This window comes from Anomaloglossus baeobatrachus, unplaced genomic scaffold (genome assembly GCF_048569485.1).
Source record: "Anomaloglossus baeobatrachus isolate aAnoBae1 unplaced genomic scaffold, aAnoBae1.hap1 Scaffold_5024, whole genome shotgun sequence".
NCBI lineage: Eukaryota > Metazoa > Chordata > Amphibia > Anura > Aromobatidae > Anomaloglossus > Anomaloglossus baeobatrachus.
Window position 1 is genome coordinate 1 of NW_027444380.1, and position 15,787 is coordinate 15,787.

General features: G+C 45.3%; 1 protein-coding gene across 1 annotated transcript; it reads left to right on the forward strand.

Moving 5' to 3' along the window:
* Positions 1-3,013: 3,013 nt before the first annotated feature.
* Positions 3,014-15,024, forward strand: LOC142282243 (RWD domain-containing protein 4-like; the record flags this gene model as incomplete). Its single annotated transcript, XM_075332951.1, has 4 exons — positions 3,014-3,143; positions 4,367-4,447; positions 14,684-14,793; positions 14,874-15,024. Coding segments are annotated over 4 exons (472 nt in total), but the record flags the coding sequence as incomplete, so codon positions are not given.
* Between the last annotated feature and the right edge of the window lie 763 nt (positions 15,025-15,787).

Consider the following 15,787-nt stretch of genomic DNA (forward strand, 5'->3'; position numbering starts at 1 on the left):
CAGCATTCAGGAGGCAGGGAGAGGAATCTCTTACCTCTCCTTAGCGATCAGGTCCCTTTAATGCGATCACAGGGGCCCGATCGCTACCATGGTAACCCTGGGTCGTCACCATAAGGACCCCGGGTTACTGAGCTACGGATCGTCTCACAGACCATGCCAGATGCATGATGTGTGAGGCGAAGTGTTAGTGCTGCGAAAGCAGCTCTGACACTTATAATCCACTACTGTGATCATACACCGTAGTGGGTTATATGAGTGATCAGACCGCAAAAGTTAAAAAAAAAAAAAAACATGGTGTGTATATCTATATATAATATAATATAATATATATATTATATATATATATATATATATATATATATATATATATATAATCACAAAACAAAGGACAACAAAATGAAAATATTCCTATAAATTTATGTAGAAAAATAAAGAAAACTAAACACATTTGGTATCACTGCATCCGTAATATCATGTCCCACAAGAAAACAAGCCGCCATCCAGCTCAGTCAGCCAAAAAAAGCTATAGCTCTCAGAACACAGTAATGCAAATAATATTTTTTTTCCATTTAAATTTATTTTTTATGGTGTAAATGTGGCAAAACATAAAAAAAACACCAAAAACTATGTGTGGTATCACTGTAATCATACTGACCTGAAAAATAAAGCTCATCACTTTTACGGCACAGTGAATTTCTGTTTCTTCACGATTCTGCCTCACAAAGAGCAGAAAATAAAGCGATCAAAAAATATTGTGGCTCAAAATGGTATTAATAAAAACTTCAACTCAGCCTGTAAAAAACAAGCCCTCACATGACAGCAGAAAAGCAAAAAAAAAACTACAGCCTTCAAAATCTTGTGATTCTAAAAACCATTATTTTCTCAAAAAGCGTTTTTAGTGTGATAGTAGCCAAATCTAAAATAAACCTGTATAACTGTTATTACTGTAATCACACTGACCTGAAGAATACAGCCACCTAATCACTTATTCTGCAAGGTAAATATAGCCAATTCTCCACCTGCTCTTGATTTGTTCGTTCTGCCTCTAAAGATCATATTTATCCAGCGCTCTACGCTGAGCGCTTTTACCAGGGACTACGTGTAAATCTCAAAAAAAAAAAAATGATTGTCAAAATTCTCAACGGAAAATTCACTGTAATGAGGTAGAGGAAGTCACTTTGAACGCCCGTCTGGCCAGTGGTGCGGCGGTGTCCAGTATTTTTACACCTTTTTTCAGACGTGCACAAAAGTGTGGTCATTAACACTTTTGTTCACCATTGAAAAGACGAGGAACAGAGACCAGAGTGAGGGTATGTGCGCACGTTGCTTTTTACCTGCTTTTTTGCTGCTTTTTCTTCTGCGCTGTTTAATGCCAAAATGGATGTGTTCTTCTATTCAAGCAAAGTCTATGGGAATTTGGGTTTCTTGTTCACACTATGTTGTTCAAAATGCTGCCTTTTTGTGGCAGAACTTTGGTCAAAAACTCAGCTTTGCAGTGCAAAACCCAAATGGCAAAAACAATTGACATGTTGCTTCTTTGAAAAGCTGAGTTTTTGACCAAAGTTCTGCCACAAAAAGGCAGCATTTTGAACAACATAGTGTGAACAAGAAACCCAAATTCCCATAGACTTTGCTTGAATAGAAGAACACATCCATTTTGGCATTAAACAGCGCAGAAGAAAAAGCAGCAAAAAAGCAGGTAAAAAGCAACGTGCGCACATACCCTCAGGGGTAACTCTGTTGCCTCATTAGTGAATGGATCCAATGGGGGTTTCACTTGAATTGCGTATTTTGGGGATATAGATAGAAACCCTGATGTAAGTGCTCAGCAAAAGCACGGGATAATTGTGACCTCATACAAAATGTTCTGTATCCAAATTGCCACCAAATAGCATTCAATCCAACCAACAAAAACATAAGTCCCCACTCGGGTCCGTCATCGGCTAATGAAAATTATAGAGGGTTTCGGAAAATGCTATAGTCCGTTCCCCCCCCCCCCACTCCCTCTCAAAAAAGAGATCCAGCAAAATCTGCGCTTCTGAATCCTAATGCCCCTCTTCCTTCTGTGCCCCACAATGTGCCAAAACCACAGTCAGCATCCACATGTTTGGCATTGTTGTAGTGAGGACAGCCCTCTTAATTTACGGGCTGTGTGTCTCCAGAGGCTTGAGCTAGGCACAATATACGGGCACTGCAGTGTACTGGGCACAACAAGGGCTTATAATTTTTAATTATGCAACATTCACTGCATTTGACACCACGAGTGTTTTCCAGAGATTAAATCATCGCTACACCCGTACATGAACTCCTAGAGGGGTATAATTTCCAAAATGTAGTCACTTGAGGGGGTTTCTGTTGTTCTGGCACTTGAGAGATCTGCAAATGGAGTCCGCAAACTATTCTAGGAAAATTGGTACTGCAAAAATGAAATGTGGTTTTGAGTACTTTGAGGGGTGCAGTTTTTAGAATGGGGTCACTTTTGGGTATATTCTGTCACCTAGACCTCTCAAAGTCACTTCAAATGTGATGTGCTCTCTAAAAGAAATGGTTTTGTAAATTTGTTGGAAAAATGAGAAATTGCTTTGAAACCTCGTCGTAACTTCCTAACAAGAAAAAATTATGTTTCAAGACAATGGTGCTGATGTAAAGTAGACATGTGGGAATGTTATGTATTAACTATTTAGTGTGACATATCTCTGGTTTAAGGGCATAAAAATTCAGTTTGAAAATTGCAAAATTTTCAAAGTTTTTGCCGAATTTCCGTTTTTTTTTTTCACAAACAAAATATCATCCTAAATTTAGCAATAATATGAAGTACAATATGTGACAAAAAACAATCTGAGTCACTGGGATTTGTTGAAGTATTCCAAAGTTATAATCTCATAAAGTGACACTGGTCAGAATTGCAAAAAATGGCCTGGTCCCAAAGCTGAAAATAGGCTGTGTTGGTAAAGGGGTTAAAATTGCTCTTCTTTTATACTGGTAATTACAGTTTATTTTGTATTGTTTCCAGCTCATTGCCTAGGGTACCGGCCACCAATAGTCTAGCTGTGGTGGCTGAACATGCACAGTGCTTACAAGCTGTTTCTGTCGTAATCACTGGCCAGATTGCTAGTGCTGTGCTGTTTCCTGATTCCGGCAGTGTGAGTGCTGCTGTGCTAATCAATTCTACAGCGGTAAAGCTGCCTCATTTTAGCATCTGGAGCATACAGTTCAGGCCAGTGGAATAATGGTGACATGGGTACAAGTTGTTAATCAAGCAACAAAGCCTGGTGGAAAGGGAGCGGTGCAGTCCTGAAAGCAATGATGGGGCATCACCTTTAGGGCTAGGACACACAGCGATACGATTTTCTTTCTAAGTCCTAATTGGACCAAGAAAACAATCACAGCATGCTACGGGTGTAATCTGATCCATATTCACTCACACCCATACAACTCTATGGATGCGAGTGAAACATCGGGCGGGCAACACTGTGGCTCAGTGGTTAGCACTGCAGTCTTGCAGCGCTGGGGTCCTCGGTTCAAATCCCACCAAGGATACCATCTGCAAGGAGTTTGTATGTTCTCCCCGTGTTTGCGTGGGTGTTCTTTGGTTTCCTCCCACATCCCAAAGACATACAGATAGCGACTCTAGATTGTGAGCCCCAATGGGGACAGTGTTGCCAATGTATGTAAAGCTCTGGAATTAATAGCGCTATATAAATGAATAAATATTATTATTATAAACATCGCACTGCACTCTGACACCGGAGTGCAGTGTGATCATCAGCTGATAATGGAGGCGATGGAGAGATCACTCCCTCTCCTCCACAGCTGTGCTCCGATCGCAGGATCGGATCACAGTCTAATGACACTCGGATCACGCTCGCAGCAGAAGCCGAATGTCATTCGCATATCACATCTGATGCTTTTGCATCCAATGCCATACTCTCGTGTGTCTCCAGCTTTAAACCTTGTCTGGTATCATGAAAAATATCACCACCGGTAGTTGTACCAATCTGCATGAGTTCACATTGACCCCATCTTACCAGATGGGTTAAGATGGCATCAAACTGGTAAACAGAATGCATCCACATACCTTATATGCATGTGACAGTGCCATGTGCATGTAACCTTAGTTTGATTCTTGGAGAATAGAAAACAACCAAACTGCTGTGTTCCATGGATAGACTTCAAGAGAACATGAATGGGGTTGGCCGATCCCCGCTCAGGGTTGACGGCGTGTGCATTGGCTCTTCATTTAATTTCATGGCAGATACAGAAATAGCTGTGCTTGCTCTGACATGGCATAAATACTCACCTATTTTCTAATAAAATAAGAATTTTGTCGTCTTTTTTAAACTGTCATGTATTTGTCCCATTTCAGATGGAGCTGGAAGCCCTCCGATCTATCTATGAGGGAGACGATTGTTTTAAGGAGCTCGGACCTACAGTCTTTCAGTATCGGGTAATATGACTTTCTATTGATATATCCATTAATTATGGCTTGGTATATAACTCATTGCCAATAAAGCCCAAACTTTTTAGCAAGCAGCAGTAGAAGAAAACATTGATTCTGACAAAGTTTTAAATTTATTTTTTTTTTATCACATTTTTGCTGTAAAAGCCGCAAAACATGTTAAAACAATACAAATGTGGTATCACTGTAACCATACTGACCAAAAGAATGAAGCGGTCTTATCACTTATACCACATGGTGAATGGCACAAGAAAACTAAATTTGCTGGTTTTTAATAACTCTGCTTCACAAAATTCAGAATGCAAGGTGATCAAAAAATGTTATGTGCCTAAATATAGTGCCAATAGAAACGCCAACTCATTACGCAAAAAATAAGTCCCCACATGACTCTTGCTGGCAAAAAAAGGAAAAATTGTGTCCATAATATGGTGATGAAGAAAACTTTTTTTTTTTTTTAACGTGTAATAGTAGCAAAACCTAAAAAAAAATACAATCTGGTATAACCTTAACTATATTGTCTTGAAGAATAAAGCTGCCTTATCATTTATACCACAAGGTGAACGCAGTAAAAAATAAATAAAAATTCTTGACCTGCTTTTGAATTGTTTAGTCTTCCTCCCAAAGAAAGCAGTAAGGCGTGGTTCACATTTATCCTGTGCTCTATGCTGTGCGCTTACAATGTGGTTTGCGTGTAAATCTCTGAATTATGATTCACAGAAAATCCCCAATCACTGTAATGAGGCAGAGGGATTCACTGTGGACACCGTGAGGCCTGTGATGTGGGACTGTCCGTGCTTTTAGGCGTGCAGAAATGTGCAGTTGGCCACAGTTTTGTGTACCTCTGAAGAGACAACGCTGAACAGAGGCCAGATGGAGTCCGGAGTAACTCTGCTGCTTCATTGGTGAATTGGTCTCTTGGATTTTTCATCTGAATCATGTATTTTAGAGATTTAGATGGAAATTCTGATGGACGTGCTCGGAGTAGAGCACAGGATAAATGTGAACTGATCCAAAATGTTATGTACTCCATGCTACCAATAAAAGCTGTAAATTATCCCACAAAAAAACAAGTCCCCACTCATATTTGTGATCTTTTAACAGAAATATAGGGGTTTCCACACTATTGGTAACACAAAGGCTCTGGAAAAGCATCATGGCTCCCACCAAAAGGGTGGCATCTGCGCTTCCAAATCCAAATGACCCCCTCCCTTCTGAGCCCCAGAGTATGCCTAAATCGCAACTAGCATGCCCATGTGTGTCAGCACTGTTTCAAAGACATCCATTTAATTTATAGGTATGTGTCACCAAAAGCACAAGCTGGGCACTTCAATGTATTGGGCACTAAAATGGCATATTTGCAATTTCACTTTGCAACTTCCACTTCTTAATTGCTGCTGGAAAACACCTATGGAGCCAATCATCACTATACCCTTAGATGAATTTACAGGGGGGTGTAAATTTTAATAAGGGCTCACTTTAGGGGTGGGTTCTACTATATTTGTGCCTTGCAGAGAAATTGGGCAAGAAATTTGGTGGTCCATTTTCTCCTGTTACTCTAGTCAGAATGAAACCTAGTCAAATAGTGCTCTTTACTCTTGCTGTGTTGCCAAACATTACTGTACAGCCACAAATGGGGTATTGCCACATTCAGGAGATGTTCTGTAACAAATTAAGGGGCCTTTTTTTCTTTTTAATCTTATTTCTCCTTGTAGCAATGAAAAATCTGGGTCTAAAACCGTATTTTAGTGATAAAATTACTTTTTCTTCACCGCCCAATACTATAACATTTTGTGACTCTCCTGTGGTGGTGTTATGCTCACGTCACCACTAGATGAATTCACAAAGGGTGCAGTTTGTAAAGTCCCCACTTTACAAGTGGGGTCACTTGTGGGGAGTTTCTACTATTGTCACCTCAGGGGCTCTGCCAGTGTTACACACCACCCACAAACCACTCCAACAAAATTTGCGCTCCTTCCCTTCTGAGCTTTACACTGTGTCTGAAAAGTAGTTTCTGACCACATACTGACATACTCAAGAGAAAGTGGATCACATAATTTGTTACTCAATTGCCCCTGATAGCCCTTTCTTCATAGTTCCTTATGGGAGACCCAGACCATGGGTGTATAGCTTCTGCCTCCGGAGGACACACAAAGTACTACACTAAAAAGTGTAGCTCCTCCCTCCTAGCATATACACCCCCTGGATAACCAAATATAGCCAGTTCAATGCTTTGTGTCAGGAGGCACACATCCACACTTGCATCCTTATCTGTTTTTAATTTTTGAAAAGAGTTTGAAGAAAAGCGGGTCCAAGCCTGGACTCCCGGCATGTCCCTTCTCACCCCACTGTGTCGGCGGTGTTGTTAAGGTTGATTTCAGGGCTGGAGCCCTTCATGCCGCGCTCCTTCACCATCCCCTCGGGCTCTGGCTTGAAGTGGGAGCCAGCACGGTTCTCACTGCCTTGCAGGAGACCGGTCTCCATCCGCAGCCCCTTTTGGATCCTGCCGGACGGAGCACTCATCCCTCAGGGACCTGGCCCTGCGTCTCACAAGCTAAGTATCTGAGACGTGGTTATCAGGGGGTCCCTTGTACTTTATTGTTGGGGAGAGTGTGCTGTGTAACTATGCTGACTTTCCGGCCGGTTCTCTGGTTTTCACCGGAGAACCGCGCCGATGGTGCCTGCGCGCCGGCCGCATTGTTAAATTTAGGCCCCGGCTTCGCCTGAGGCCTACTTTCGTTTTCACTGCCCCTGCATGCCAATCATGCAGAGGGACAGTGCGGCTCCGCCCAGCGGCTGTGCAGCACAGGGAAGGGACACTCCTCTCTGAGGAAAGATTCCCTCCCCTGTATACCTCCTTTGCCCTCCGGATCCCGCTCTTTGAGATAGGCCCCGCCCCCTCTCCTCGCTCCTGCGCCATTTTATCAGCGTTCTCACACTGATTGGAGCTGCCTGCAGCATCTCTCTGGGGGTCCTGTCTGTGGGATCTGGAGGGCACACAAACGGTCGGGTAAGCCACAACCTCCGGTTGTGGACCTAGTTATATACTCTCTGGGGGCCATTCTACTCAGAACCCCCACTTCAGCAGCATGTCTCACACAAGGAGCAAGGCTGTACTCAATATGCACTGCATGTAAGCTCGTACTGCCTGAACCGAGCACATATCCACATTGTGATGCCTGCTCTAACATGGTGGTGCCTCAGCCTGGAGTCTCACTCCCAGTGGTCCCTCCGGCTGCTTCGGCTCCGGTGGCTGAACCCCCGGCTTGGGTAGAATCCTTCTCTAGGTCAATCTCCTAGTCCTTTGCCGACTCCATGGGACAGTTGTCCCGGACTCTGCTGAGCATGCATCAGCCCCCTTTTCAGGGCGCCTCTGCTGCTACGGCTCGCTCAGCAGAGCTCACAGAGCTCAGACCCCGTCCTCCTAAACGGAGACGCAGGGGCTCCTCTCCTTCCTCGTCCCGCGGCTCTGATTCTCGAGCTGAATCACAGGACGAGGAGGATGCCTTTACTGTGGGCTCGGACGCTACCTCCATGTGCCCCATTGATCTGACCGAAGGTGATGCAGATGTTAGTGATTTGATTGCGTCCATTAATTCTGTACTGGACCTCAATCCACCAGTATCGGAGGAACAACCCTCTCTGGTAGAAAAGCACCAGTTTACATCACCTAAGAGAGCAAGGAGTGTGTTCTTTAACCACTCCAGTTTTCAGGACACTGTGACCAAGCCCAGGGCCTGTCCTGACAAACGCTTCCCAAAGCGTAGTTCTGATGACCGTTTTCCCTTTCCACTAGAGGTGGTTAAGGAGTGGGCTCATTCACCGAAGGTAGACCCTCCGGTGTCTAGAATCTCAGCCCGGACAGTTGTATCTGTGGCTGATGGCACCTCACTTAAGGATTCCACTGACCGCCAGGTTGACCTTCTGGCCGAATCTGTATATGAAGCGGCAGGGGCCTCGTTCTCCCCGTCTTTTGCAGCAGTATGGGCTCTTAAAGCCGTCTGTCTCTCTGGAGGAGATGCATTCCCTCACCAGGGACTCTATGCCCGAAATGGTTGCCTTAACTTCCCAGGCTTCAGCCTTTTCATCCTATGCCATGTCTGCCATTCTGGAGGCTTCTCACCGCACGGCGGTGGCTTCGGCTAATTCCCTCGCTATACGCAGGATCTTGTGGCTGCGAGAGTGGAAAGCAGACGCTTCTTCCAAGAAGTACCTTGCTGGGCTCCCATTTGCTGGGTCCCGGCTGTTCGGCGAACAACTGGATGAAATCATTAAGAAAGCTACTGGCGGGAAGAGTACTTCCTTGCCACAAACTAAAACCAGGAAACCTGTCCAGGACAGGAACCAGTCGAGGTTTCATTCCTTTCGTTCCTCTAACTGGTCATCCTCTAAGCCCTCAGCCTCGTCCACTAACTCAGCCAAGGACCGGAAACCCAGCTGGCGCACGAAGCCGCGTCCTCAGAAGTCCGCAGGAGCCGCTGCCACTAAGGCAGCCTCCTCTTGACTATCTGGCCGCACCAGCAACGTCCTTGGTCGGTGGCAGGCTCTCCCACTTTGGCGACGTGTGGTTTCAAGACGTCTCCGATCAGTGGGTGCGGGATATCATCTCCCACGGCTACAGGATAGAATTCTCTTCCAGCCCGCCAAACAGATTTTTTTCTGTCCACTCCCCCCTGCTCCAAGGCCGCCGCCTTCTCGCAGGCCGTGGCATCCTTGCAGGCCAATGGAGTAATTGTACCGGTTCCCGCCCGGGAACAGTTCAGAGGTTTCTACTCAAATCTCTTCCTAGTCCCCAAAAAGGACGGTTCCTTCCGGCCCATCCTGGATCTCAAGCTTCTCAACAAGCATGTTCAGGTGCGGCATTTTTGCATGGAGTCTCTGCGATCAGTCATTGCCTCAATGACGCAAGGGGATTTCCTGGCATCCATCGACATCAGAGATGCCTATCTGCATGTGCCAATTGCAGTTTCACACCAGAGTTGGCTACGTTTTGCAATCGGAGAGGAACATTTCCAATTCGTGGCTCTCCCCTTCGGGTTAGCCACGGCCCCTCGAGTATTCACCAAGGTCATGGCAGCAGTGGTTGCGGTTCTGCACCTCCAGGGGTTGGCAGTGATTCCTTACCTGGACGACCTTCTAGTCAAGGCTTCATCCAGTGCAGACTGTCAGCGGAGTGTCTCGCTCACTCTCGCCACTCTAGTCCAGTTCGGGTGGCTTGTCAATCTACCCAAGTCCACTCTGACTCCGACCCAGAGTCTCACGTACCTAGGGATGCAGTTCGAGACTTTGCCGGCATTGTAAAGCTGCCTTTAGTCAAACAGCAGTCCCTCCATCTGGCGGTGCGCTCTTTACTGACGTCTCGCCGTCACTCCATCAGGCACCTAATGCAGGTGCTGGGTCAGATGGTGGCGTCAATGGAAGCGGTTCCCTTTGCCCAGTTCCATCTGCGTCCCCTGCAGCTGGACATTCTCCGCTGTTGGGACAAGCAGACTTACTCCTTGCACAGGTTGGTGGCTCTGTCGCCACAGACCAGGGGCTCCCTTCAGTGGTGGCTTTGGCCCCTCTCTCTGTCTCAGGGACGTTCCTTCCTGGCCCCGTCCTGGATGATCCTCACCACGGATGCCAGTCTAATCGGCTGGGGAGCGGTATATCTCCACCACAGAGCAAAAAAGACAAAGAACAAGAGGCGATCCAAATAGGTCCAATTATATTTTATTAATAAAAGTGCGGACAGGTAAAGGGAGTCAAACCCGGCATACATCACTGCAGTTAACATATGCAGTGATGCATTTTCTTTATAAATATCCCTTAATAATATACAAAATTGGGCGCATTCCACTGCAGTTATCTTCATCCTAGGTAATATGTTAGTCCTGAATTGTGGGTTTATAGGTACCGGTATCTGCTAATTTAATTCTGGATAAATGCTTATATCCCGTATATCCTTGTGCACTCTATGGGTAAAGTAAATGATGGATATTTTTCTGTGACAATGTCCACGGACTATAGTGTGCTCCATGTCCAAGCTTTGAGCAACCCTTGTGGTTTGTTCCACCATATACAGCTCCTGATTCCTTTGGTGTGCATGTGAGTATAATTGAATTCTAAATTGAGGGATATTGAGCATATCACATTGTGATTATTATTGTCCCAGACATATATGGTAGTCCTGTTTGGCAAGCACTTTCTGTCTATTCACTTATGGATAATGCTCATATCCCGTATATTTTATTCTACCATGCACTTCATGGGTAATTGAAGGATATTCTGTGTGACTACGTCCACAGATTATAGAGCGCTCTATGGTTTGTGCTTGGAGTTACATATGTGGTTTTTTCATCAGATACTGCCCCTGATTTCTCTTCTATGCATGTGAGGATTACTGAGTTTTTTACACTCTTCCAGGGACATTGATGGTTCCCTTTTTTGATATATTAAAACGATCTGTTGATAGTGGTTATATCATATCCTCTATGCACCCTATGGGTTATTGCTATACAATTTATGGGACCATGTCCACAAATTAAGTATATACTCCATGATTTGAACCTGGAGCAATTTATGTGGTTTCCTCTTTTCTTCCCCTGTGTGCATATAGGGATAATTGAATTTTGTATATTATTAAGGGATATTTATAAAGAAAATATAAAGAAAAAAACTCTTTTATATTCTAAGCAGACCATATTATTTGACGGTGCATATGTGCTCACAATCTTGACGCTATGTAATGTTCTGCACAATTGGTGCATATGTTAACTGCAGTGATGTATGCCGGGTTTGACTCCCTTTACCTGTCCGCACTTTTATTAATAAAATATAATTGGACCTATTTGGATCGCCTCTTGTTCTTTGTCTTTTTTGTATTGTATTAGCGATTTGGTCTTATATTGTGGTCCTTATTCCGCATATTATACTATATTGTGGTAATTATTTAGCATCGTTATGCAGAATTTGTGTATGCCATTTTTCACTCCACCACAGAGCGCAGGGCACTTGGACTCAGTCCGAATCAGCCCTCTCGATCAATGTGCTGGAAATCAGAGCTCTGCTTCTAGCTCTCTTAGCCTTTCACCATCTGTTGGCGGGCAAGCACATTTGAGTCCAGTCAGACAACGCGACAGCGGTTGCCTACATCAATCACCAGGGCGGGACACGCAGCCGCCTGGCAATGTTGGAGGTTCAACGCATCCTTCAGTGGACAGAGGACTCCAAGTCCACCATATCCGCAGTCCACATCCCAGGCGTGGAAAACTGGGAGACAGATTATCTCAGCCGTCAGACCGTGGACAGCGGCGAGTGGGCTCTGCATGCGGCAGTGTTTCGGACAATCTGCCGCAAGTGGGGCACTCCGGAAGTGGATCTAATGGCATCCCAGCACAACAACAAGGTTCCGGTTTACGTGGCTCGCTCCCACGATCCTCAGGCCTTTGCAGCGGACGCGCTGGTTCAGGATTGGTCCCAGTTTCGTCTGTCTTACGTGTTTCCCCCTCTAGCTCTCTTGCCCAGAGTCCTGCGCAAGATCAGAATGGAGGGCCGTCGGGTCATCCTCATTGCTCCAGACTGGCCCAGGCGAGCTTGGTATCCAGACCTGCTCCACCTGTCCGTAGAGGTGCCGTGGCATCTTCCGGACCATCCAGACCTTCTCTCACAAGGTCCGTTTTTCCGCCAGAATTCTGCGGCTCTCAGATTGACGGCGTGGCTCTTGAGTCCTGGATCTTGACGACTTCTGGTATCCCTCCTGAAGTCATCTCCACTATGACTCTGGCTCGGAAGTCTTCCTCGGCCAAGATATATCACAGGACCTGGAGAATCTTCCTGTCCTGGTGTCGCTCTTCCGGCCATGCTCCTTGGCCTTTTTCCCTGCCGACCCTTCTGTCCTTTTTACAGTCCGGTGTGCAGCTAGGACTATCCCTCCCTTCCCTCAAGGGTCAGGTCTCGGCTCTGTCAGTATTGTTCCAGCGGCGTATCGCCCGACTGGCTCAGGTGCGCACCTTCATGCAGGGCGCATCTCACATCATTCCGCCTTACCGGCGGCCTTTGGATCCCTGGGACCTTAATCTGGTCCTCACGGCCTTGCAGAAACCCCCTTTTGAGCCACTTAGGGAGGTTTCTTTGTCTCGTCTTTCAGAGAAAGTGGTCTTTCTAGTGGCCATAACCTCCCTCAGGAGAGTGTCTGATTTGGCTGCTCTCTCTTCGGAGTCACCTTTTTTGGTTTTTCATCAGGACAAGGTGGTTCTCCGTCCGACTCCGGACTTTCTTCCTAAGGTGGTATCTCCTTTCCACCTTAACCAGGATATTTCCCTGCCTTCCTTTTGTCCGGCTCCTGTTCATCGCTTTGAAAAAGCGTTGCATACTCTGGATCTGGTGCGGGCGCTCCGGATCTATGTGTCTCGCACCGCTGCTCTTAGGTGCTGCACCTCTCTTTTTGTGCTGACCTCAGGTCGGCGCAAGGGCCTCTCTGCTTCTAAGCCGACCCGAGCTCGTTGGATTAGGTCGGCCATTTCCGATGCCTACCAGTGTTCTCAGGTGCCTCCCCCGCCGGGGATCAAGGCACACTCGACCAGAGCTGTCGGTGCCTCTTGGGCTTTCCAGCACCAGGCTACGGCTCAGCAGGTCTGTCAGGCTGCCACTTGGTCTAGTCTGCATACCTTTTCGAAGCACTACCAAGTGCATGCTCATGCTTCGGCAGATGCGAGCTTGGGCAGACGCATCCTTCAGGCGGCTGTCGCCCATTTGTGAAGTTAGGTTTCGCCTACTTCTCAGTTTTCTGTTTATTCCCACCCAGGGACTGCTTTGAGACGTCCCATGGTCTGGGTCTCCCATAAGGAACGATGAAGAGGAGAATTTTGTCTACTTACCGTAAATTCTTTTTCTTATAGTTCCGTAATGGGAGACCCAGCACCCTCCCTGTTGCCTGTTAGCAGTTTTCTTGTTCCATGTGTTTTCACCGGCTGTTGTTGTAGACAGAGGCTCCAGTTGTTCCGTTTTTTTGCTCTATCTCTACTTGTGGGTGGCTGTCCTCCTTCAGCTTTTGCACTAAACTGGCTATATTTGGTTATCCAGGGGGTGTATATGCTAGGAGGGAGGAGCTACACTTTTTAGTGTAGTACTTTGTGTGTCCTCCGGAGGCAGAAGCTATACACCCATGGTCTGGGTCTCCCATTACGGAACTATAAGAAAAAGAATTTACGGTAAGTAAACAAAATTCTCTTTTTTTACGTTTAGAAATTGGGGCTAAAATAACATTCTAGTTGAAAAAAAAAAAACCTTTTTCATTTCCACAGCTCAATGATATACAATTCTGTGGATATTAAGTGCTTAATACACGCCTAAGTGATATAGTTCCAACATGACATGGGGTCACTGGTGGGGGGGGGGTTCTGCTATTTTCGTACCTTGGAGAAAAATTGTACCACAAATTTGGTGGTCTATTTTCTCCTGTTACTCTACTAAAAATGAAACATTTGGTTCTAAAGCAATATTTTAGTGAAAAATATGTAATTTTTCACTCTTTTCTTCCACTTTTGCTATTCTTTTGAAGCACCTAAACCATGGTTCCCCAACTCCAGTCCTCGAGGGCCGCCAACAGTGCATGTTTTCAGGATTTCCTTAGTATTGCACATGTGATAATTTAATCACCTGCACAGATGATGATTCCAACACCCATGCAATGCTAAGGAAATCCTGAAAACATGCACTGTTGGCGGCCCTCGAGGACTGGAGTTGGGGAACCCTGACCGAAACGGATAAAAAAAAAAACAGCTCCTCAATGCAGTTTGGAATACCATGAGGGGTGCTGTTTTTACAATGACATCTAGTTTGGGGTTTTTCTGACACATAAGACCCTCAAAGGCGTTTCAAAAGTGAACATGAAATGGGTATTCTGCTATTCTGGCTCCACTCGTTTTTGCAATGAGAGGTGAGTGGGACCAGTCATGTCTACTGAAGCTTGGTGGGTCACGTGCGTACGATCGGCAGGGACCGGGCATCTATCTTATTCTAATGAATAGGACAAGTGCATTATTACTGCAGATCGCGTACTGTCCTACTCTAACTAATAGGACAGGGCAGGTGCATGATATCTGCAGATCACAGCAAGTATCAGTAGACGTCACCTGTTCACTTCCCAATGCAGAAGTGAATGGAGCAGGATTACCCTTTGAAGCCTAGAAATGGAAAAATTTAAGCATCAAAAACTTCATGAATCCTTCTATTACTCTTTTACAGGTCGGTGACATCGGGGACCAAAAATCCTTTCTTGTTGAAATATCATGGCCAGAAACCTACCCTGAAAGTGCCCCCAATATATCTATGAATGCATTTTTTAATAATCAAATGTAAGTACTGTACTATCCATTCCTGTTTTTATGGTATGTCTGTTCTCTTTATACATTTTTATATTTTTATACATCCTTAGCTCTCAAGCTGTGAAAAAGTGCATCGTAAATAAGTTACAAGAGCAGGTGGAAGCCAACCTTGGTACAGCAATGACTTATACCTTATTTGAATATGCCAAAGACAATAAGGAGGAATTCATGGAGAGCCATCAACCATTAAATAACAGTTTAGTAAGTAATACACTTAGGGGGTTTTATTATGATATGATGATAATGGTGATACTGTGGAATGTTTTCAAACTTCTTTTCAAAAATCTAAGAAACTCGGGAGCGCTTCCAATATACCAACCGAAAAGTGTAATAAAAATCTGAAAATTACCGTATTTTTCGGACTATAAGACGCACCTGACCATAAGACGCACCCTGGTTTTAGAGGAGGAAAATAGGAAAATAAAATTTTAACCAAAAAATATGGTCATGACACACTGTTATGGGGCGAGGATCTGCTGCTGACACTGTTATGGGGGTAATGTCCCCAAATTCTCTACTAAGGTACCCCATTCTGATAAGGATCCTCCTGCCTTGTATATGATCCTGCTCATATACCCCCCATCCTGCTAATAATATACCCCCCATCCATCCTGCTAATATACATTCCATCCATCCTGCTCATGATATACCCCCATCCATCCTGCATATGATATGCCCCCATCCATCCTGCTCATGATATGCCCCCATCCATCCTGCTCATGATATGCCCCCATCCATCCTGCTCATGATATGCCCCCATCCATCCTGCTCATGATATGCCCCCATCCATCCTGCTCATGATATGCCCCCATCCATCCTGCTCAAGATATGCCCCCATCCATCCTGCTCATGAAATGCCCCCATCCATCCTGCTCATGAAATGTCCCCATCCATCCTGCTCATGAAATGCCCCCATCCATCCTGCTCATGAAATGCCCCCATCCATCCTGCTCATGAAATGCCC